This window comes from Podarcis cretensis (assembly GCF_951804945.1).
Source record: "Podarcis cretensis genome assembly, chromosome: 8".
NCBI lineage: Eukaryota > Metazoa > Chordata > Lepidosauria > Squamata > Lacertidae > Podarcis > Podarcis cretensis.
The window spans coordinates 6,949,664-6,971,753 of record NC_137177.1 but is presented as its reverse complement, the minus strand read 5'-3'; the positions used below and the strand labels follow the sequence as shown (position 1 = coordinate 6,971,753).

The window sequence follows — 22,090 nt, the reverse complement described above, 5'->3', positions numbered from 1 at the left end:
ACGTGCTTTCGAACTGCTAGGTGGGCAGGAGCTGGGACCGAGCAACAAGAGCTCATCCTGTTGCACCGAAAATAGCTTATGCGCATATGTACGAGTCTCCTCTGACCCAGACGTGCACTGGAAATATTGCTTGCACATGCGCGCAAGCTATTTCTGGTGCTCCTCCGACCCGGAAGTGGGCAGCTGCACAGCACATCATCGGTAAGAGTGGGCGGCGAGGGTTGCCATGGGCCAGATATACGAGTCCCTTGAGCCTTATCCGGCCCGTGGGCCATAGTTTGGGGACCCCTGCTCTAGTCTGACGAAGCTTTGAACAGAAGAAGCAAGGGGGCCTCCGTCCCATAGCAGAGATGGGTGAGGTGGTGCTCAAAATAGCCACAGTAGAACAGGCTGTGCTGCCTTCTTTTTGCTGAATAATCCCTTTGGCTGCATAGTAATCTCCTGCTATTAAACTGCTGAGCAATCTCCGTAAATCCTGCTCCGTAGACACAGTTAACTATTGCTGTCCAGGCCCCCGTGTGGCCATAGAGAGCTCTCAGGCATAGCTGTCAACTTTCAGATTTGAAAATAAGGGATCAGCAGCCTCACCTATCTTGGGGACAGTGTACGGGATATCTAACAATCTGGGATAGCAGCAGGAAACGGCACTGGAATAAGGGAATTTCCCGCAAAAAAAGGGAAGGTTGACAGCTATGCTCTCAGGACACATCCTAGGGAACCTTTTCCACCTGAGGACCACACTTCCTCCTGAGCAACCTTGTGGGGGCCGCATGCCAGTGGAGGGAGGAGCCAGGGGCAAAAGTGGGTGGAGCAGCACATTTTCTCTTTGAATAGTAGGCTGGTTTCCATGACCCTCACTAACTTCCTTTCAGACAAGCAAGGATACATTCCAGCCAGGTGAAAACACTTACGGAGAAATAAGAAATAGGGCTGGTGAGGGGTGTGGCCTGGGAGAGTCCTGGGGGCCAGGTAGAAGCCTTGAGGGTCCGCAGGTGATAGTGTTAGAAATTAGCCAGGCACTAGGCGTGTTTTGCAACTGATGTGGATCCAACTGCGACCATGTGATCTTGGATGCCAGTTTGGCGACTGGGGAATAATAAATGTCACTTGTAGAAAGTTCTGAAATATTTGGGACTGGCAGAGATGACGGGCAGAATCCGAAACCAGGAGAAAGAGACAGTGGAAGAAGACTGGAAGAAATTTAAAGACTATTTAAGCAAACACTATAATATTAATGAAGGCTAGAATTGATATGAGTCTTAAAATTTTGTGGTTTTCAGGGGTGTAGATTAAGGAAAAATAACAGAATTATAAAAAATAATGGGAAATAAGGGAATGGATTTGCTGATTAGATAAATGGAATTAGAATACAGAAGGGGGAGGTGTGAGGAGGTCAAGGAAATCAGGTTTAAGAAATAAGATTTGAAATTATACATGTTTTTAGTATTGTGTTTGTGTATGTTTTTATTGTTGTTTGTGTTTTTATGTGTTAATTGGAAACTTTAATAAATATCATTTAAAAAAAAAAGAAAGTTCTGAAATATTTTCCTTGAAGATTGGATTTGTTTTATTCAGGATTGCTTTATTTTATGTTTTAATGTTTTGTAAACCGCTTTGAGATTTGTTCTTTAAAATATAAAACAGTGTAGAAATGAAATTAATAATAATAAAACTCAATTGCAAAAAAAGAAGCCCCTAGACATTCCATTGTGGCAACCCTAACCTAGTGTAATAAAACAAAATTTGCCCTTATGGGGGACACAAGAGCCCTTTTAGAGTCCTTTGCAGGTTCTCCATCGGTCGGAGAAAATAACAGAGGCCAACCAGAGAATATTGAGCAGCTCGTAAGCCTGATCTTTATTGAACTGTTGCAGCAGGGTACTCCCCTCACATGCAGGAAAGGAAGAGGACCCAGAACAAAGGTGTGCTTGCCCTTATAATTGCCTTCCCTGGAGCTCAAGACCACCCCTCCATACATCATACCTACATCACAGAAGGGATGTAACCCAAGACCACACCCCACAAACATCATACCTACATCACAGAAAAGGTGGTCTACAACAGAAATTTGAATGTTGTTTTTTTCCCGTCAGGTTATCTGATAACGCCTTATCTGATTGCCTATCCTGGTAGTCTGGCCATTCCTTTGAGATGGTGATTTCCCAATTTCTGAGACAATGGGAAGGTTCCTTCACACCCTCCCTCCTTGCAGAGAAAACATTTGGACTGTTTGGGAGTCAAAATGGTTTCAGGACGGTCTTCCTGTGCTGCTCCATATCTATGTACGTGCTTGGTTGGTACATTTATGAACGTTTATTATATATATAAAGGTAAAGGGACCCTTGACCATTAGGTCCAGTCGTGACCGACTCTGGGGTTGCGGCGCTCATTTCGCTTTGTTGGCCGAGGGAGTCGGCGTACAGCTTCCGGGTCATGTGGCCAGCATGACTAAGCCGCTTCTGGCGAACCAGAGCAGCATATGGAAATGCTGTTTACCTTCCCACTGGAGTGGTACCTATTTATCTACTTGCACTGGTGTGCTTTCGAACTGCTAGGTTGGCAGGAGCTGGGTCTGAGCAACGGGAGCTCACCCCGTCGCGGGGATTCGAACCGCCGACCTTCTGATCAGAAAGCCCTAGGCTCTGTAGTTTAACCCACAGCGCCACCCGCATCCCTAATTTTGTGTGTGTGTGTGTGTGTGTGTGTGTGACCTTAATTTTTTGATTACAAGCCTTTGCAGCTGTGCACCCATTGGCTGCCTCAGGAAGGTGCAGGGCTGCTCCCATGACCTTTGCAACTTAACCAAACCTAGCCAAATACTGTATGCCCTTGGTCACACCAGAGGCCCATTGGCTTCATTGGCCAAAGTGCCAGGTGGCTCCCAGAATCCTTTGCACATGTGCCAGAAGCTCATTGGGTCCTTAGTCCTAATAGCATGGCGGCTCCCATGATCCTTTGCAACCTGACTGGGTTCTAGCCAGTGTCTTGCAGTATCTTGCTCAGCCAAGATGCCCATTGGCTAAAGTGAAGAGCTACTCCCACAATCCTTTGCTGCTAGACGCCCGTTGACTTTCTTGGCCAACATCCAGGAAAACTCCCACAATGCTTTGCGTTGTCCTCGGCCTGAGATGTGTAGGCGGGATTCTTTTCGTCTTAACGATTAGAGTGGATAGGCCTTTTGTGGCGGGAAAATCCCGCCTCCTGTTTTATTTTATTGGCTCAAACTCACAAGGGACGGAGGGGGGAGGGACTGAAATCGCGCTCACCAATTAAAATAAAGAGCACAGGCTTTAAGTCCAATGGTTTTCAGCGAGCAGGGCGACGGACACAAAAACTAGCCAATAAAATTGACGCAGGGAGACAATGCGTTCCGTTATAGGAACAAATACATAAGAGGGTGTCTTCTTGCGATATGGCCCAATCAGACTTTGCGTTGCTATGATAGATACTCCAAGTACCCAATAAGACAACAGGAGCGAAGTGCAGCGTTTTCTGGGAGCCAACGGTTTTCTGTAGAAGAAGGAGGGCGCTCCGTGAGAGGCAATGCGGTGGGGCGGGATGCCGACTGGAGAGACGTCGTTTCCGTCCAATTAATTTGAAGGGACGTCTGATGGACGCTGCCGCCGCCCAACCGGGCTTGCGGAGCCGCTTGAAAAGCAGGCACGGAAGCGAATCAAGCCGGCAGGCGGGAGACACCCGATCCAATGGCGTCGGAGGGCGGGACGCAGGTGGGTAAGGGAGCCGCTGGACCCAATGGGCGCCTGGGCGCTGTTGAATGACGGGAGGCGCGCCCAATCGAGGCGTACCTAAGGTGGGAGCGAGGGTGGGCTGCTGTAGTGCGGGCGCCATGTCGCGGCGGAGGTGGCGCGGTTCGCAGAGCGGCGAGGGCGGCGGCGGCGGCGGCGGCGGCGGCTCGGGACGCGGCGGAGAGATGGTGAAGATGGCCGGCGGAGGCGGAGGAGGCGGGTCGGGGCGCTACTATGGGGGAGGCCCTGACGGCGGCCGCGCGCCCAAGCGCCAGAAAACGGAAAACGCGGATCACGGCCCGGGAGGAGCGGCCGGTGGAGGCGGGGTGAGGAGAGCCGGGGCCGGCGGGGCGGGATAGGCCTGAGGAGGAGGAGGAGGAGGAAGGCCGCGCGGCGGTACTTTGGGGGGGGAGGGGGACGTGCGCGCGCAGGGTGGAAAACGAAGCGAAGCGGGCCTGGTCGCGGCCCCGGCGGAACCTCCAGGCGCAGGAGCAGCCTACCCCTCCCGGGAACCTCGCGCCCTCGCGCGCCGCCTTCGCTGGACGTAGCGGAAGCTCAAAAGCGGAGCCTCCACGTGCGGGAGCAGTCTACCAGAAGCAGGCGGGCGGCTGCCTTTCCGCGCGTGCGCCGGCTTTCCTAAGAGGGAAACAAGGGCCCTGATTCTACGCGAATGCAATTCTGGTTCTAAACGCAGCATAAGGGGTCTCTATAGTATAGTGTGTTTTTCAATATAGTATATTTTATTGTATTGTATTGTATGGTATAGTGTATTTAATAATAATAATAATAATAATAATAATAATAATAATAATAATAATCTTTTGTTATTTGTACCCCGCCCATCTGGCTGGGTTTCCCCAGCCACTCTGGGCGGCTTCCATAGAAACCAAAAATACACTAAAATATCACAGATTAAAAACTTCCCTGAACAGGGCTTTAAAAATGGGGTTTCAGAGTTTTTAGGGGTTTTTGAATGTTTTATGTAGTTTTTCAATTTCATTGTTCAGTATGGGACAATGACAATAAAGATATCGTATATCGAACCCTAAAAACACTTTGGATTTCGTATTCGGTGCAGTGCATGCGTACGTACAGTACGTAAACACACACATATACAGCTGTACCTCGGGTTACAGATGCTTCAGGTTACAGACTCCACTAGCCCAGAAAGGGTTAATAATAATAATAATTTATTACAGTGGTACCTCGGGTTAAGTACTTAATTCGTTCCGGAGGTCTGTTCTTAACCTGAAGCACCACTTTAGCTAATGGCGCCTCCTGCTGCCGCCGCGCCGCCAGAGTCCGATTTCTGTTCTCATTCTGAAGCAAAGTTATTAACCTGAAGCACTGTTTCTGGGTTAGCGGAGTCTGTAACCTGAAGCCTCTGTAACCCGAGGTACCACTGTATTTATACCCTCCCCATCTGGCTGGGTTTCCCCAGCCACTCTGGGCGGCTTCCAACAAAACACTAAAATACAATAACCTATTCAACATTAAAAGCTTCCCTAAACAGGGCTGCCTTTAGATGTCTTCTAAAAGTTTGGTAGTTATTTTTCTCTTTGACATCTGGTGGGAGGGCATTCCACAGGGCGGGTGCCACTACTGAGAAGGCCCTCTGCCTGGTTCCCTGTAACTTGGCTACTCGTAACGAGGGAACCGCCAGAAGGCACTTGGCGCTGGACCTCAGTGTCCGGGCAGAACGATGGAGGTGGAGACGCTCCTTCAGGTATTAAGGTATTAAGAGGTATTAAGGGTTAAGGTATTAAGTGGGACGCGGGTGGCGCTGTGGGTAAAACCTCAGCGCCTAGGACTTGCCGATTGCATGGTCGGCGGTTCGAATCCCCTCGGCGGGGTGCGCTCCCGTCGTTCGGTCCCAGCGCCTGCCAACCTAGCAATTTGAAAGCACCCCCGGGTGCAAGTAGATAAATACCAGCGGGAAGGTAAACGGCGTTTCCGTGTGCTGCGCTGGCTCGCCAGATGCAGCTTGTCACGCTGGCCACGCGACCCGGAAGTGTCTGCGGACAGCGCTGGCTCCCGGCCTCTAGAGTGAGATGAGCGCACAACCCTAGAGTCTGTCAAGACTGGCCCGTACAGGCAGGGGTATCTTTACCTTTACTAAGGGTTAAGAACTTTGCTTCAGGATGAGAACAGAAATCACACGGCAGCAGCATTAGCTAAAGTGGTGCTTCAGGTTATGAACAGTTTCAGGTAAAGAACCAGACCTCCAGAACGAACTAAGTTCTTAACCCGAGGTACCACTGTAGATAGATATAGATACAGTGGTACCTCGGGTTACATACGCTTTAGGTTACAGACTCCGCTAACTCAGAAATATTTTTTCTTCAGGATGAGAACAGAAATCGTGCTCTGGCGGTGCGGCAGCAGCAGCAGGAGGCCCTATTAGCTAAAATGGTGCTTCAGGTTAAGAACAGTTTCGGGTTAGGAACAGACCTCCAGAACGAATTAAGTTCTTAACCTAAGGTACCACTGTACATGTTTATAAATGCACACAAGGAGACCTGTGTAAACCTGGAGTTCAGCTGCCTCGTTTTTTGCAAAGGTTGGGAGGGGAATTTGGGAGGGTGCTGTTTCCCCCCCCCCAGGTGACAAAGATGAAACCCATAATAGTCCCTGCTGAATGTCAGGCACATGGGAAAGGCCTCATTTATTTTAGCAGGTATTTTAAGGTAGTTCTTTTGCTTTTGTAATGAATATTCATGGCTCTTACTCTCTTTATGATGGTTGGTTTTTTAAAAAAAAAATCCCCACCACTTAGAAATTCTGAATGAATACAGAACTAAATCCGAAGCAGAGTACGCCCATTGAAACCTATGAAACTAAGTTAATTGGGTCAATTAACTTCCTAGGGTCTACTATGAGAAGGATTAGCATTGAATGCCCCCATGACGCCTCACTTTGTGTGCCCTTTCCTACCCTGCTGCCCACCAGATGTTTTGGACTGCAGCGCCAATTGTAGTCCAAAACATGGAGGGCAGCAGAGTGAGAAAGAATGTACTGACGTAATTGAACAGGGTAGTAGTAGGTGTGAGGTGGTACTATTTTGTGCTCCACTAAAGGACTCTTTGGGGACGCGGGTGGCGCTGTGGGTTCAACCACAGAGCCTAGGGCTTGCCGATCAGAAGGTCAGTGGTTCGAATCCCTGCGACGGGGTGAGCTCCCGTTGCTCGGTCCCAGCTCCTGCCAACCTAGCAGTTCGAAAGCACATCAAAGTGCAAGTAGATAAATAGGTACCGCTCCAGCGGGAAGGTAAACGGCGTTTCCGTGCGCTGCTCTGGTTTGCCAGAAGTGGCTTAGTCATGCTGGCCACATGATCCAGAAGCTGCACGCCGGCTCCCTCGGCCAATAAAGCGAGATGAGCGCCGCAACTCCAGAGTCGGTCACGACTGGACCTAATGGTCAGGGGTTCCTTTACCTAAGGGACTCTATCTTTAGCAACTGCCACAAACTTTGATGGCTGGTAGACTGGGTGACACTTTAAAATAGACATTACACCTGTGAAGTAGAGGGACTTAACTCATAACTTGCAAGCAGAGCCTGGGAGTATAGGGCAGCATAGCTCTCAAGTACCAGATACAAGGCACAGAACATGAGGTCGTTGTCACTATTTCTCCTCCGTTTCTGCACCAATTGGAAATGGCAGGCTCAGTCAGATGGTGTCCTTCATTCTGATTCACAGGGTTTTTCCTTCGCCTCATCTTTAATACAGAGGCAAAGTAGTGTGTTGCTAGTAAAATTATATTGATAATAGGAGAAAGTTTAGGGTTTTTTAAAATTAACTCCAAATTAGCTATAGTTCAGCTGCCAAAAGCAAATTTCAGGAAAAGCAAACACCCCCTGCCCCCGCCCCCCAATACATCGTGGTGTGGAGGAAATAAAATGTAATAACATTGGTGGATAAATCTGAGAAAGATACCTTGCTCCACACACTCTGTGAGGTGCTAGGCAGGACAAAAGCTCTTTTTCAGATTTCTGAAAAAGGACAGTTCATTGCTAACACAGTGGAACCACAGGCATGGAACCTTGGATGAGGGCTTGTGTTGAAATAAGGACCGAACCTCTTGGCCAGAGGTGGCCAACCTTTTTTAACCAGAGGGCCACATTTACTTTTAGCTCACCCTCCTGGAGCCACATATGAGTGCTGGCTGTGGCTGTCTGCTACTAGCAACATGGGCATCTCTGGAAGGAGTTTGATTGGCTTGTGAGAGGTGAAAGAAATAATGATGACTTGAATAGAGGGTGATTTTCACAGTGTGCCCAGATTGAGAATTGGGAGAATTTTGTAACCATCAGTTGCAAAGTAGTCTCCCCCCCCCCCCCTGCAAAAAAAGAGTCTCAGATGAAGGCATGAGTCTTAATTTCTCTGGGGGAAATAACTGTCTTCTACAGTTCTTGGCAGTAACCTCTCCAGCTGCCCAAGGGCAACTTTGTTATCTTTTCTCAGACTGACAAGAGTGGTTTTGTTTTGTTATTTTAAAAATAAAGAGTCTAGGTTTTTTGGGGGAGCCAGTGTGGTGTAGTGGTTAAGAGCGGTAGTCTCATAATCTGGGGAACCGGGTTCGCGTCTCCGCTCCTCCACCTGCAGCTGCTGGGTGACCTTGGGCCAGTCACACTTCTCTGAAGTCTCTCAGCCCCACTCACCTCACAGAGTGTTTGTTGTGGGGGAGGAAGGGAAAGGAGAATGTTAGGCGCTTTGAGACTCCTTAAAGGGAGTGAAAGGCGGGATATCAAATCCAAACTCCTCTTCTTCTTCTTCTTCTTCAAATTTACTTGCCATTGGGAGGGGTAGTTACTTTTCTCTCAGAAATACAGTGACTTTGTGGTGTTGGAGATGAAGCCTTTATTTCGATCTAGAAATGTGTAGTATCAGTATGGAGTATAAAATAAAATGCCTGAGTCTAGCAAAGGAGGCTTTGGGAGAGTCAAGTTAATACAAAAAGTTTTTCCTTAATGTTTGATTACTCCACTGAGGAGGCTCCATGTCTTTTTGCTTGTGGGGCAATTCCTAGAGAGAACTAACCTTTGTGTAAAGAGGCTATTCTTCATTTGCAGCTAGAATGGTTTGCAGTAGAGAACAAAGTTTTTCTCTTCTTTCGTCCCTGGCAGGAGAACTATGATGATCCCCACAAGCCAGCTGCTTCCCCTGTTGTCCACATCAGGGGCCTGATCGATGGTGTTGTGGAAGCTGACCTTGTAGAGGCCCTGCAGGAATTTGGCCCCATAAGGTTAGGAGTGGGCAAATTGGGCATCTGACAAGATGGAATGGAGGATGGTTGGACGTTTGTGTAGTGTTGACTGCTTCGGCAGTGTAAACAGTCTGGTTCCTTTTCTTCCCCCAAGCTATGTGGTGGTGATGCCCAAAAAGAGGCAGGCTCTGGTGGAGTTTGAGGATATCTTGGGAGCCTGCAACGCTGTGAACTACGCAGCTGACAACCAGATCTACATCGCTGGGCACCCAGCCTTTGTCAACTACTCCACCAGCCAGAAGATTTCACGCCCCGGCGACTCGGATGATTCTAGGGGAGTCAACAATGTTCTTCTCTTCACCATCCTGAACCCCATCTATTCCATCACAACGGTGCGTAGTGATGCTGCGTGTACTCAGCCAGAAACACTTGAATGTAATTGGTCCATGTCTTTGTTGGGGGCCCCAGGGTTCATTTCATGCAGATGAATAAATTATAGCAGCCAGGATAATTGCTGTCCTTGCAAGTCCATCCAGGTCCACAAAATAGCTTGCCTGGATCCTAGGGTGGATGGCAGCAGTGTGTTCCATTGTTTTTGAAGATGCTCTGTTGCCTTTTCTCTGTTGCCTGTGGTCTTGTGACTAGTAGTCAGATCTACTAGGTTAGGGTCTGACCTTCCAGATGTTGGACTCCAGGTCTCATCAGTCTTTTTCACTGTGGCCAATGATCAGGGATTAGGAGGGTTGTAGGCCAACAACATCTTAAGGGCCACATGTTCCCAGTTTTAAAAATATGTGATTGTTTTTCATCTTACAGGATGTGCTGTACACGATCTGCAACCCATGTGGCCCAGTGCAGCGGATTGTTATCTTCCGAAAGAATGGTGTCCAGGCTATGGTGGAATATCCTTTTTCCCCCTGGTGTCTAGGAAGCCTGTAGTAATGGAACCATGTTTTTCCTTGGAATAGTTCAAAATAAGTGCCTTGCAGCTTGGGCAAACAAATTGCTTTTATCTGTTGTCTCAGGCTTTTTGACAATAACATTTGCTGTGCCACTAGCCTGAAGAAAGATTATTACTGTTCTGTCTTCATTTGAGTTTCAGTGAGTGGTCTCAGCTCCTCAGAAGACAGTTACAATGGTACCTTGGTTTTCGAACGCCTCCATAGTCGTACGTTTTGGAACTCAAAACGCCGAAAACCCAGAAGTAAGTACCTTGGTTTTCGAATGCACCTCGGAAGTCGAACAGGAAACACGGAGTTTTCCGTATTGAGGCTTGCGTTTTGAGACTTCCACTTTCGGTTTTCTGACATTTCGGAACTTGAACAGACTTCCGGAACGGATTATGTTCGAAAACAGAGGTACCACTTCTGTTTTGCGGACTCCTTTGATCAGGGGTCGGCAACCTAAGGCCCATGGGTCACAAGCGGCCCATGGGGGTTGTTTAACTGGCCCACAAGCTGCCTACTTGGTGAGTCCCTGCGCGTTGCACAGAATGGGGGGGGGGGGGGCTTGCTTCCGCAGCATCGGAAATCGCGTCTACGCCGACGCTGGAAATCATGTCTGCACCAGATGCAGACGCCGGAAATTGCGGGCACTCACATGCGCACATAATCCGGCCCACGGAGGGATCTCCGCTGGAGTGAACCGGCCCAGGCGAGGTAAACCTTGCCGACCCCTGCCCTTGATAGTCTTCTCTACTGTGAGTGCATAGGTTTACAAATCCCCAAGTCCTGTTTGAGCCTCTGGCTTTGGTCAAGGCCTGGAGCCATCTGGGAATTGGCAGAACACTGTGTCAGGCTTGTTCACGTGGCCCTCACCTGATTACCTGAGCACTATGCTTCCACACCACAGGTATCTCCACCACTAACCTGAAGGAGCAGTCTCTACAATAAAAGGCAAGAGGCAATTGCAGTTTCAGTGGGGTGGGTTTAGTTCTGAATGCATGTGATCTCAAGTTGGACATACGAGGTGAAAGTGGAAGGGAAGGCAATTCTCAGACACTGATGTACTTCTGAAAAGGTCCAACAATAAGGACTTCAAAGTTGAAGCGTTAAGTTTTTCCGATGGCCAAAAGGCTGCCCCAATTTCTCCAAGGCTTCCTTAACACTACAAACATTTGACTCTGTGCAGAGCGCTCAGAGAGCAAAAGCTTCTCTGAATGGGGCTGACATTTATTCTGGATGCTGTACTCTGAAGATTGAATACGCAAAGGTGAGTGTCCCTTTGAAGAATTTGATAGGGTTCTTTGTGCCCGCTGAAGGATCTTCTGTGAAGATCCGCTGAAGGATCTTGGTGAATTGAAAGGGTCATGACCCTTGCCATCAAAAATGTGTATAAGTATTCTGTCCCTTAGTTCAGGTATGTCACTCCCTGTTCCAGGGCTTGTGGGTAGTCACACTATTCTACAATGTTTTTTCCAGCCCTGAAGCCTCCCTTTCTAATGCCGCTCCCTCAAAAAAACCACTCCTAAAGCATACTGGTTTGTGCTCTGATTTATGTTGAGTCTTGCTTTCTCATCCAACATGGCATTAGCTACATTATGCTACTGCTGGCTATAAGGGGAATCACATAAGTGGAAAGGGCACGAAGTCTTCACATGCCGACTAGTCTGTGGAACATGTTGCTAAAAAGTTATTAATGGGCTAAAGTTGGGTCAGTAATGGTCACTGTATCTTGTTGATGGCTCTTAGACTGAGCTGGATGAATTGCTGATCTGGCCTAGTTGGTCTGCACTGTCTAGCACTCAACCATCAGTGCAATCAAGCTTTTGGAAGAGGCATAGCTAAGGGTTGGCCACATAATTTGGACATCTTGCATTACTTTTGTATGGCTGTGTGTGCTTGTTTTTTAGCCAACCCGCCTGAATGTGTTCAAGAACGACCAAGACACATGGGACTACACCAACCCTAACCTCAGTGGACAAGGTAACCTTGATAGACTGCTTTGCAGCCACACATGAACCCTTGCCTTTCCCGTTGAGTAGCACACTTCATAGATCTGATTTGTGTGATGTAATGCCATTTGCCTGCTGTCCAGCATTGTGGCTGATTTTGGAAGTCTTGAGCTAGTGCAGCTGTGCTTTGACTTCTGACGTTTTTTGTAAGGCGTTATCAGGCCACCAGAGCCTTTTATTAAGGAGGCCTAATAAGACATTTAAGATCAGCGGTTGTAAATAGTGACAAGTAGTTTCAAAGGGAAATGTGCATTCTCATTGGCATGTTTAAGGTCTTTGGGACAACAATGAATTCACTTCCTCCACCCAGTATAGGCAGGGCCATGTGACCAGGCTTCAGTCACAAGCGCCAGTTTCTCTGGCTCCACCTTCCTTTCCTTTCCTTGCCTAGGATAGTCTCCAATCTACTTGTGGCAAGATTCGAGAACTGGAACACAGCATTGGGAATATGGTGGCACAGTTAAAAGGAGGTGGTTCCTGAAGTTGAACTTCAGGGCACGTGTGGAGCCTGTGTAAGGTACAGCTAACCAGGGTGAAGAACGGGCATCGCTAATACTATTTTGCAAAAGGCAACGCCAAATGGACTTTCAGGAAGCGCTTGATCCTGGAGGTATCACTTCAGGGAATGGCTGTTCTCATCTGCTTGAAAAACAAGGTGCATTGTTGAAAGCAGGAGCGTCAAAATGGCCTATTGCCCCAACCCTGATCCAGCTGGGGGTGGTTGCATAGCGTGCCTGCCATTCAGTGGGTTGGGTGTGGGCTCCTTCCCACTGAGAAGTCTCAGGCGACACCTTGCTGTGCACATAGCACAGAGATGGTGAAGGAAGGGGGCTTTGCTCAGGCCGAAGGTAAAGCTGTGCATTAAGCTCACAGATATTTTTAGGGGCAAGGAATGTGGCCTTTCAGCTGGTGGTCTCAAGCGCCATTTCCTTGAAAATGGAATTAAGGAGGATGAACAAGTTAGAACGTTAACATGCTCCAGATCAGCCCACAATCGGCTGAAGAGCAGTGTCTTGGTTTCTGAACCGGAGGGGAGTGGCAAGTCTTATCTGACCCACCTTATTTTAGCGGCTTGTGTGCAAGGGTGATGCTGTCTTTTTGTGTGTTACACCACAAGCAGTGTAATTCACACAACAGGCATTAAATTGGCTTAAAGATGGGTTTTGTGTGGTCTTGGACCCTTAATACTTCGGCGTTGCACTGCCTTCTTCCATGGATGTAGAGATCACTGAGTGCTGCAGGAAGGCAGTTGTGGGGGGCGGGCTGGAGGAAGCTGTTGATCGAGGGGGCTGGCCAAGGTCATTTTGGGCCCCACCCCATAGCAAAGCAAGCAATGGCATTACATGACTTGACATGAACATGACTCACTTTCTCCTCCAAGGTACATAACTAGAAGATTGTACAGATTGGCAGTGGCTAGTTGGCAGGGCTGTGCAATTCAGTTAGCTGCCTCCTGGCTCTCCTGTCTTTAGGCTGGGCAAAGAGGAGGTACATTAACCTGGCCTTTCCCCAGCTCTGAACAGTGCGTTCACACATGACCCTGGGGGAACCGTATGCTACTGCAGCCGAAGTCCTGAATTGCCTGTGATCTGCCTTCTGCTACACATGCTTTAACACCACACAGTGTAGGAAAAAAAAAAGCCAACCTTCCACTAGCTCTGCCTGGAGAAAACACGCAGCATCTTAACAAAGTACCTGAAAAGCAGCAGATTTGAGTTCCAATCCTTTTACATCAAGAACACCACACCGTGATCCAAGAAACATCTACAAGCACAGAGTGAGACAGAGAGAGAATGAGAGAGAGAAAGACGCACCAGGCCACGACATTCTTACAAATCCAAAACAAACAAACCAAACCTTGAACCCAAGAATGTTACACAGAAACTAGGAAAACACAGACCAGATGGGTCTCTCAGACAAATGCACCAGCGCTCTTACCGGAGAACGGAGTAGATCCCAGAGACCCTCCAAGACATAGGACGCTCTCCATATCAACACGGTTTGGTTTGGGAGGGCAGTTTATCACTCCTTTTCTCGCAGTCCACGGCTGCCAACATTTATCAGCGCCGAGCGGAGACAGACAAAAAAACACCAAGTACCCAGAGCCCCCAGCTCCCTAGAGACTTGGGGGTGCTTTCTGCTCCAGGGGGCACTTGGGATCCAAGGCACATTCCATTATCAGAGGAGAGACATGCACACGGGAGACCTACACAGAGCCAGAAGCACCAAACCTGTTAACAGCACATGACAAAAACATCAGGAGATGCAACACGGAAGGGACACTCATTATTACACCTTTGTTATGTCCTTTTTTTCCTTGATACCATCTGAAGACAAACAAAAACATCTCTGTGAGCCCTATTTTTACTTTAAAAAACTTTTTTTTACTTGAAATTGTATCAGTTTGGTGCCTGTTGACTTGTATTTGACTCTGAAACCATGTAACGCAGGGTCGCAGTGTATGTTTGATGGGACGCCATCTTTCAGAACTGTGCTTACACTGTTGAAGCGTCCAATGGTAAGAGAAATGCAGAATATGTATGTGACAATGGACATTGTACTGTGTACTACTGCTGTAAGTAGCCCTTTTCAATCTTTGTAATGACTATCGAAATAAACTGCAAAACACCCCTTTTTTGTTTTGTTAGAGCAACAGTGATATTGTATGGATTGCTTAAATTCTTCTGCCTTGTATACAATCACGTGTTTTAACTTGACTGTTGTTTTTTTTGCTTTGCTTTTGGCGTACTCTCCTCAGTCTCTTGCTTAGTCCCTTTACCTTTGCTAGGGTTGGGTGGGGATGTTAGTTTTTTATATTATTATTCTTGTTGCCCTGAGTAGAACTGTCAAGTCCTTTGACTCCCTTCTCCTCTTCCTCCCTCCTCCCCTCAGCGAAGGTCACCTATCTTTATAACTCGTTTCCATGTTGATAAGGTTTGGCATGCTCTCAGACACCACCGGGTGCAGAAATTGAACTTCACTTAGGCCAAAAAGCAGCTGTTTCGAGGAGAACACTGGATCCAAATGCAAACCTGTGCCGACCACGACCTCGGAGTAGGTCAGACAAGTGGCAGTGCTCTGCTTAAAAGGCATATCAGCCTAGAAAAAATGGCTGGATTTGTAGCGTTGCAAGAGAAAGCCAAATGTCCCCTTCCAGAGCTGCTGCCCCTCCTCCCTAGCTCAAAGTTTGTGTTTGGGGGGTGGGGTGGAGCTATTTGTCTGCCTCAGGAGAAGAGTTAGGTGCACTTTGGACCCTTGAAAATGGGTAGACCTTTCGCCACCTTCTGTCTTCCAGTGGCTGGAGGCAGATCTTATTCTCAAGGTGTTGGAAATATTTAACTTAAGGAGAGCCACGGGGGTGGACTTGTGACTTTCTAGCATCCAACACGTGCCCCAGAGATACAAGTGCCGGGCTTTTGCTGCCTTTTCCTAATGGCCTCCTCTTTTTGGACAGGTGAGCCAGGTGGGAACCCCAACAAGCGTCAGAGGCAGCCTCCTCTCCTTGGGGACCATCCTGCTGAATATGGTAAGAGGTTGGCACACAGCATCACCATCCAGGAGAACAAACCCCAAATCTCTAGCCTCGCCTTGAGCTCTCGATGTTTGTTCCCTCCCCAGGAGGACCTCACGGTGGCTACCACGGGCACTATCACGATGAAGGCTATGGCCCTCCACCGCCTCATTATGAAGGGAGGCGGATGGGCCCACCTGTCGGGGGCCGCCATAGGGGGCCGAGCCGCTACGGGCCTCAGTATGGACACCCCCCTCCTCCACCCCCACCCCCAGAGTATGGCCCCCATGCTGACAGCGCAGTCCTGATGGTGTATGGCTTGGATCAGTCCAAGATGAACTGTGACAGAGTGTTCAACGTCTTCTGCCTGTACGGAAATGTGGAGAAGGTAATTAAGCTGACTGTCTCCTTCTCCCAGAGCCTGCTCTGTCTTGCTCCTTTTACCCAAATTTGAGAAGCTCAGTCGGAGAACACACGTTGAGCTTGCTGGCAAAACGACAGTGCAGTTCTGCTTGCCATCGTGATGATGGATGGGCCTAGATTATCTTTCAGCAGTAGAGGTTAGGCAGCAGCAGATTACTCTTCCCCCTTGATTTGGAAGCAGACCTGTGAAAATGACTTGATGCCACTGGAAAGAGACACTCTCAGTTCTCTTCGCTGTGGTCTAGCTCTGAGCTCTCTTTGTCATGATATGAGTTGTATACGGCATTGAGATTACTTCCATGTCTGGTCTTCAGGCTCCATCTCCTCTTCCTCTCTCTGCTCGTACCGCCCACTTGTGTGCCCCATCTTTCTGGGGCCATTTCACCAACACACCCAGGGTGATGAGCAGGGCAAAGCTTCAAAGATTGCTGCTGCTGTTCTTGTTGCTGGTTCCTCTCACTGCTCTGTTGAGGTCAGATGAACAGGCAGCAACAGGAAAAAGGAAGAGAGGTGTTGGGTGCAGCAGATGCTTGATAATGTCAACCCTTGAAACTGATGAGAGTGGAATTTGATGGCAGTAGGTTTCTTATGTCTTGCTGCAGTGACGGGGGGCTTTCTGATACTGGGAATTTACTCTTTTGAGAAGACAATTCTCATAGGTTCTCAGTCACTGAAAGTTGAACCAGAGTACCCAGAATGCCAAGAGTATAGAACCTCGTTCCTAATGCAGCAGGAAAACAGGCCTGAGTTTTAAAAAGGCAAGTGGTTGCTGAGTAAGAGAAGCTCGTACTTGCAATTCAATTAAAAAATGTGCCTCCTGCAAACCAGTGGCAAAATGAAAGATGGTGGCGGGATTGGCTAAGGAATCTACAGGCGACTGAGGAAAGTTAATACTGGCTACACTGGCTACACTCTTGTGCCCAGTGTCCACACAGTAAATGCCTCTAGTGCAGGTTTGTGGCTGTACCTTAGAGTTGGGGTTTTGTCTCCAAAAGGGATCAATCTATGCCAACAGTTGATTGTGTTTCAACAAAGGTATGTGTTTTGTTAGGTGAAGTTCATGAAGAGCAAGCCTGGAGCTGCCATGGTGGAGATGGCTGACGGTTATGCGGTGGACCGAGCAATCACTCACCTGAACAACAACTTCATGTTTGATCAAAAGCTGAATGTATGGTGAGTGCTGCTACTCCTAATTTTCCTCAGGGCTCATTCTGCTTCGTTCTCTGCCCTTGAAGGCTGCTTCTTGCCCTTAATGTTTGCCCGCTCTTAAGCTGTGCGTTTCCTTCCGACAGTGTTTCCAAGCAACAGGCCATCATGCCTGGCCAGTCTTACGGCCTTGAAGATGGTTCATGCAGCTACAAGGATTTCAGTGGCTCTCGGAACAACCGGTTTTCAACCCCAGAGCAAGCAGCCAAGAACAGGATCCAGCACCCCAGTAATGTGCTTCATTTCTTCAATGCTCCTCTGGAGGTGACAGAAGATAACTTCTACGAGGTAATGCCTCAGGCCCATCTTGGAGTCAGGTAACATAGAAAAGGGAGTTCGGCAGTTGGTCTGGCCAAGGGAGAGTCTCAAGAGGTGTGCCAAGGCCTGCTGCCCAGAGGGATCACAGGCATCGCCCGGTATTTGGCTCCCTAGGCGGATTGCCACATCATAGGTGTGGGAAGAAAGGGACTATGTGGCAGTGCTAAAACATTCTGTGAAAATAGGACTACAAGTTATTTGTCATGTCCCCGGCACCTTATGTTGTAGATAAGTAACTGTTCGCGGTGCAAAAGCATTTTTCTTCTCTTGGATTTGGAAACGGAACATGACTTAACATGCATGTTATAAAAAAACACTGCAATCAGTTTCATAACTTAACACTTGCGTTGTATTTTTATCCTGTCAGATCTGTGATGAACTGGGGGTGAAGAGACCAGCTTCAGTCAAGGTGTTTTCGGGGAAAAGTAAGTACATGCTGCAGTTTTCAAGCCTCAAAATGCTGCTACTCAGCAAGCAGGAATAGGGGCTGGAGGGTGCAACTCAGCTGGCTAGTTAAAACACCGTGCTCCACATCAGGTCGTCCATTTTACCTTATACTGGTGTTCAGAACAGTGTTTGTTGAGGCAGCAAAACTAAGGCTGGCTGCAGCATGCTTTCACTTGAGCCAGGGAAGAGCCTTAAAGATTTAAATGGTGTATGGGTGAGGAAACAGCATCATTCCCCTTTCTTAGCCACCCTAACCAGCCAGCCAGTCCTGTGCACATTCTCCGTGTTGGCCCAACTATGTCTTCGCTGTTAACATCTTCATAGGTGAAAGGAGCTCCTCTGGCTTGCTGGAATGGGAAACCAAGGGTGATGCCCTGGAGACTCTGGCATTCCTCAACCATTACCAGATGAAAAACCCAAGTAAGCTCTGTGGGGTGTGCATGTTGTGGGCTGGAGGCCTTCCCCCCCCCCCCCCTTACTCATTTTTTCTGGTCTCATCTTATGTAGAACAGTTTCCTCAATGGGTAATGGGTGAGCTGCTTTTTTCCTAAAACTTCCTGCTGGCAGGAAGTGGGAAGTGGAGTAGGTACCAATAGGTTTCTGACACGTTTGGAATTGTTAAGGCAGCATCATCTATATGCTCCCCCCATGTTGCTGGCCTGCAACTTCATCCTTTACCATTGGCCACACTGGCTGGGGCTGATGGGAGTTACTGTGATGTTTGAAGGGCCACAGTTTCTGCACACCTGATCTAGGGCCTACTAGAAGCTCTGTTGTTGGGCTGCTGCTGCCACTACCACAAACATAAACTATGTTGAAAAAGGGCAGGGGGGAGGGCAGGTTTCTGCATGGGCTCACTGCCAACTGGGCCTAAACTTTGAGGTTCAGCCTGTATTGTAATGAGCTCATTTTTCTGACCCCCCCCCCCTTTAATACTCTTGATACCATTGCTTTTGCCTACATAAGTAGGCAAGCAGGTCCCATCAGATTGGTCCAAATCAGAGATCGCCAAACTTTAAAAACTTGTCCCATGAGCACACTCGCAAACTGGAGGAACTGTCATGGGGTATCCCAGCAGTGACACCCACCCCCTGGAAATTGCCCCATCTCCATTGTAAAGGTAAAGGTAAAGGGACCCCTGACCATTAGGTCCAGTCGCGGATGACTCTGGTTGCGGCACTCATTCGCTTTATTGGCTGAGGGAGCCGGCGTACAGCTTCCGGGTCATGTGGCCAGCATGACTGAGCCGCTCCTGGCAAACCAGAGCAGCGCACGGGAACGCCATTTAGCTTCCCAGTGGAGCGGTACCTATTTATCTACTTGCACTTTGAGGTGCTTTCGAACTGCTAGGTGGGCAGTAGCAGGGATTGAGCAACAGGAGCTCACCCACCTTCTGATCGGCAAGTCCTAGGCTCTGTGGTTTAATCCACAGCGCCACCCGTGTCCCTGTCTCCATTGAAGTTACCCCTAAAAAATGTTTTCTGTAGCCAGTGAAGGAGTTTTTTCCAAGCTTAGTTGGAAGTGGGGGCATTTTCCCATATTGCAATTAGATGTTGTTTTTTAAAAAGGCTTCCAGTGGTTACAATAGAATTCTTCAGTCAAGCCTGTTGGCTGTGGGGGCCTAGACTGCATATGCACCCATGGGCATGACACATACTCTAAGTAGATTGGAGTGTGTGGAGACAACAGATCTTGAAATTTATGTAAAGCCTCTTTTCACTGGTTCATCCCTCTGAATACCTACATCCCTTGTGTTGCCACAAAAACAAATAAAGCTCAGGGGACCCTGATGCATGTCTCCTCTTCTGCCTAGATGGGCCGTATCCGTACACACTGAAACTGTGCTTCTCGACTGCTCAGCATGCCTCGTAAATTTCGTTTGGCTCCTGCCAAGGAAGACTTCCTCCGTTACTCTTTTTGTGTGTGTGGGTTTTTTCAAAGTGCCCTGCATTCCTTTTTTTAAAAAAAGAAAGAAAAAGCTTAAGTAGAGGCTGCCTGCAGCTATGTCAGCTGGGAAGAAGAAGCCCTGTGGAGTTCGGGCGACATTTTAAAACTATTGTACATGTGACTTGTTCCCCCCACCCCCCCAGTCTTACAATGTGCTGCCTGTGCAACTTGGCACACCTTAATAAAGCTGTTTGGAAAATACCTCTGGTGGCTGTCTATATTGGTGGTGTAGTGGGGCTCTTGAAAAAGTTTGCTTGAACTTTGGCAGGAATTTTTCAAGTACAGAGGAGGGATGTACATGGTTAGTATTGGCGTGGGGCCTTGGTGTGTGGTTTTGTCCCCTTAACCTTTGATTTCATGGAAGGAGGCATAATGGAATTGTCAAGACTGACTGCTCAGAAATCAAAAACACTAACTAGAATAATTTACTTATTTCTGGATTTATAATCTGCACTTTCATGAAAAATAATAGCAATGTGGAATGCAGCATTTAAAAATAAAATCAACAGAAACATACAAATCATAAACACTGCTTGGATTAACAAATAAAATATTGGTAAACAAGTACGAAATACTTGTCTAAACATAAACCTTTTCAAAATAGGTCTGGCAAAAAACAATCTTCTCTCTTCAATCTTTTACCAGTAGGGAGTTCCACAGGACATACTAATTCAAATGTGGACTCAGAATCTTCCATTTATTCTTGTATATTCTGATTTTGAGAATTTGATGTCGTAAGCAAAGACTACAGAAATAAAAAGTGCAATGGTAATGTGTGTGATGTGCTTGACTCCATATGGTGCTCTCTCCCAGAGGGCTCAACTGTTCTATAGTCAAGGGCCAACCTTATTTACTTGGAAGTGGATTTCTCTTATGAGAGTGTGCATTTAGCAGCATTGCAGGCTAAATATTTATACAGTGCCTGCTTTAAAAATTCAGTGGCTTCCAGTCATGAACGAAACATCAAAAACTGCCATGGATGCTAAGAGGTGACCTCCACCTGCCTGCAACTGGTTTGTGTACCAGTTAAGTTTTCATACTCGCTCCAAAGTTGGAAAAACAGGTAATGAGGCGGTGTGACTGTGGTTCCTGATCTTCCCTACCATAATATTTTAACAGAAGCAACGCTTCAGTTTTTGTAACGGTGAAAAACCAATGTCTATCCAGCCTTGAGTTTAGTAATAATTGGCATAAATTCAACACACACCCCTTCCCCAACTTCCCTTGCAATGACTTGTAACAGGGATGTTGAGCGAGAGATTCCTCCATTGCAGAGGAATGGACTAGATCCAGTGGCCAACTCCCAAGAAGCTGCCATCTAAAGGTAAAGGTAAAGGTACCCCTGCCCGTACGGGCCAGTCTTGACAGACTCTGGGGTTGTGCGCTCATCTCACTTAAGAGGCCAGGGGCCAGCGCTGTCCGGAGACACTTCCGGGTCACGTGGCCAGCGTGACATCGCTGCTCTGGCGAGCCAGAGCCGCACACGGAAACGCCGTTTACCTTCCCGCTGGTAAGCGGTCCCTATTTATCTACTTGCACCCGGAGGTGCTTTCGAACTGCTAGGTTGGCAGGCGCTGGGACCGAGCAGCGGGAGCGCACCCCGCCGCAGGGATTCGAACCGCCGACCTTTCGATCGGCAAGCCCTAGGCGCTGAGGCTTTAACCCACAGCGCCACCTGCGTCCCAAGCTGCCATCTACTCACAGTTAAAAACTAGTAGTGATCTACCCTGTTTTGGGTGGTTCAGGTCTACATTGTTGAGAGGCAGGAGGGAGGCCTGTTTTGGGGGGCTTGGGTCAAACTTGTTGAGCTTTTTGGGGGGTGCAAAGTTGTTGAGCTTTGGGGATGTTTTTGGGACTACAACTCCCATCATCCCAGACCACTAGTTCTGGTTAGCTAGGCATGATGGGAGTTGTAGTCCCAAAACAACTGGAGAGCAGAGTTTCCCTATGCCTGATCTACCTGTTGGAGGTGCCTAGACTAGATGATCTCCGGGGATCAACTGCTGAACTCCCTTTTCTGTGTTGTGTTGAATTGAATATTGAATTTTATTATTTTGGTCACAGACCAGTTCCAACCCGCATACAATACCAAGGAAGTCATAAAACACGATAGGGATACATTTGAATTTACAATTAGGTAAAACAGGGGCAATACAGAAATAGCAACAGTTAATATATATATATAAATTAAAACTTAGTTTTTCTGTGTTACTGCACTCCCAAGATGGGCCCTCGATTCCACGGCAAGGCAAACTTCAAGCGGACCTTCCACTTTCCCCTTTCCCACGTGCTCCTTCCGGCGCAACAAGAAGGTGGGAAGAGGGGTGGAGGCGAC

At 48.0% G+C, this 22,090-nt stretch overlaps 1 protein-coding gene and 2 long non-coding RNA genes across 3 annotated transcripts; 2 read left to right on the top strand and 1 right to left on the bottom strand.

The window, feature by feature from the left end:
* Positions 1 to 3,738: 3,738 nt before the first annotated feature.
* HNRNPL (heterogeneous nuclear ribonucleoprotein L) lies at positions 3,739 to 19,956 on the top strand. The gene is made up of 13 exons (XM_079985526.1): positions 3,739 to 4,072; positions 8,871 to 8,989; positions 9,105 to 9,342; positions 9,767 to 9,854; positions 11,067 to 11,161; positions 11,802 to 11,874; positions 15,358 to 15,429; positions 15,522 to 15,802; positions 16,889 to 17,010; positions 17,130 to 17,331; positions 17,729 to 17,786; positions 18,133 to 18,228; positions 19,622 to 19,956. Exons 1-13 carry the CDS (start codon positions 3,776 to 3,778, stop codon positions 19,678 to 19,680), a joined length of 1,800 nt encoding a protein of 599 aa, XP_079841652.1. The 5' UTR covers positions 3,739 to 3,775; the 3' UTR covers positions 19,681 to 19,956.
* Positions 6,344 to 7,272, bottom strand: LOC307221425. The gene is made up of 2 exons (XR_013841399.1): positions 7,189 to 7,272; positions 6,344 to 6,825 (listed from the first exon to the last, which is right to left on the bottom strand). It is a non-coding gene; the product is annotated as an uncharacterized lncRNA (long non-coding RNA).
* LOC307221438 lies at positions 6,735 to 8,082 on the top strand. Its single transcript, XR_013841412.1, has 2 exons — positions 6,735 to 6,799; positions 7,168 to 8,082. It is a non-coding gene; the product is annotated as an uncharacterized lncRNA (long non-coding RNA).
* Positions 19,957 to 22,090: the final 2,134 nt, after the last annotated feature.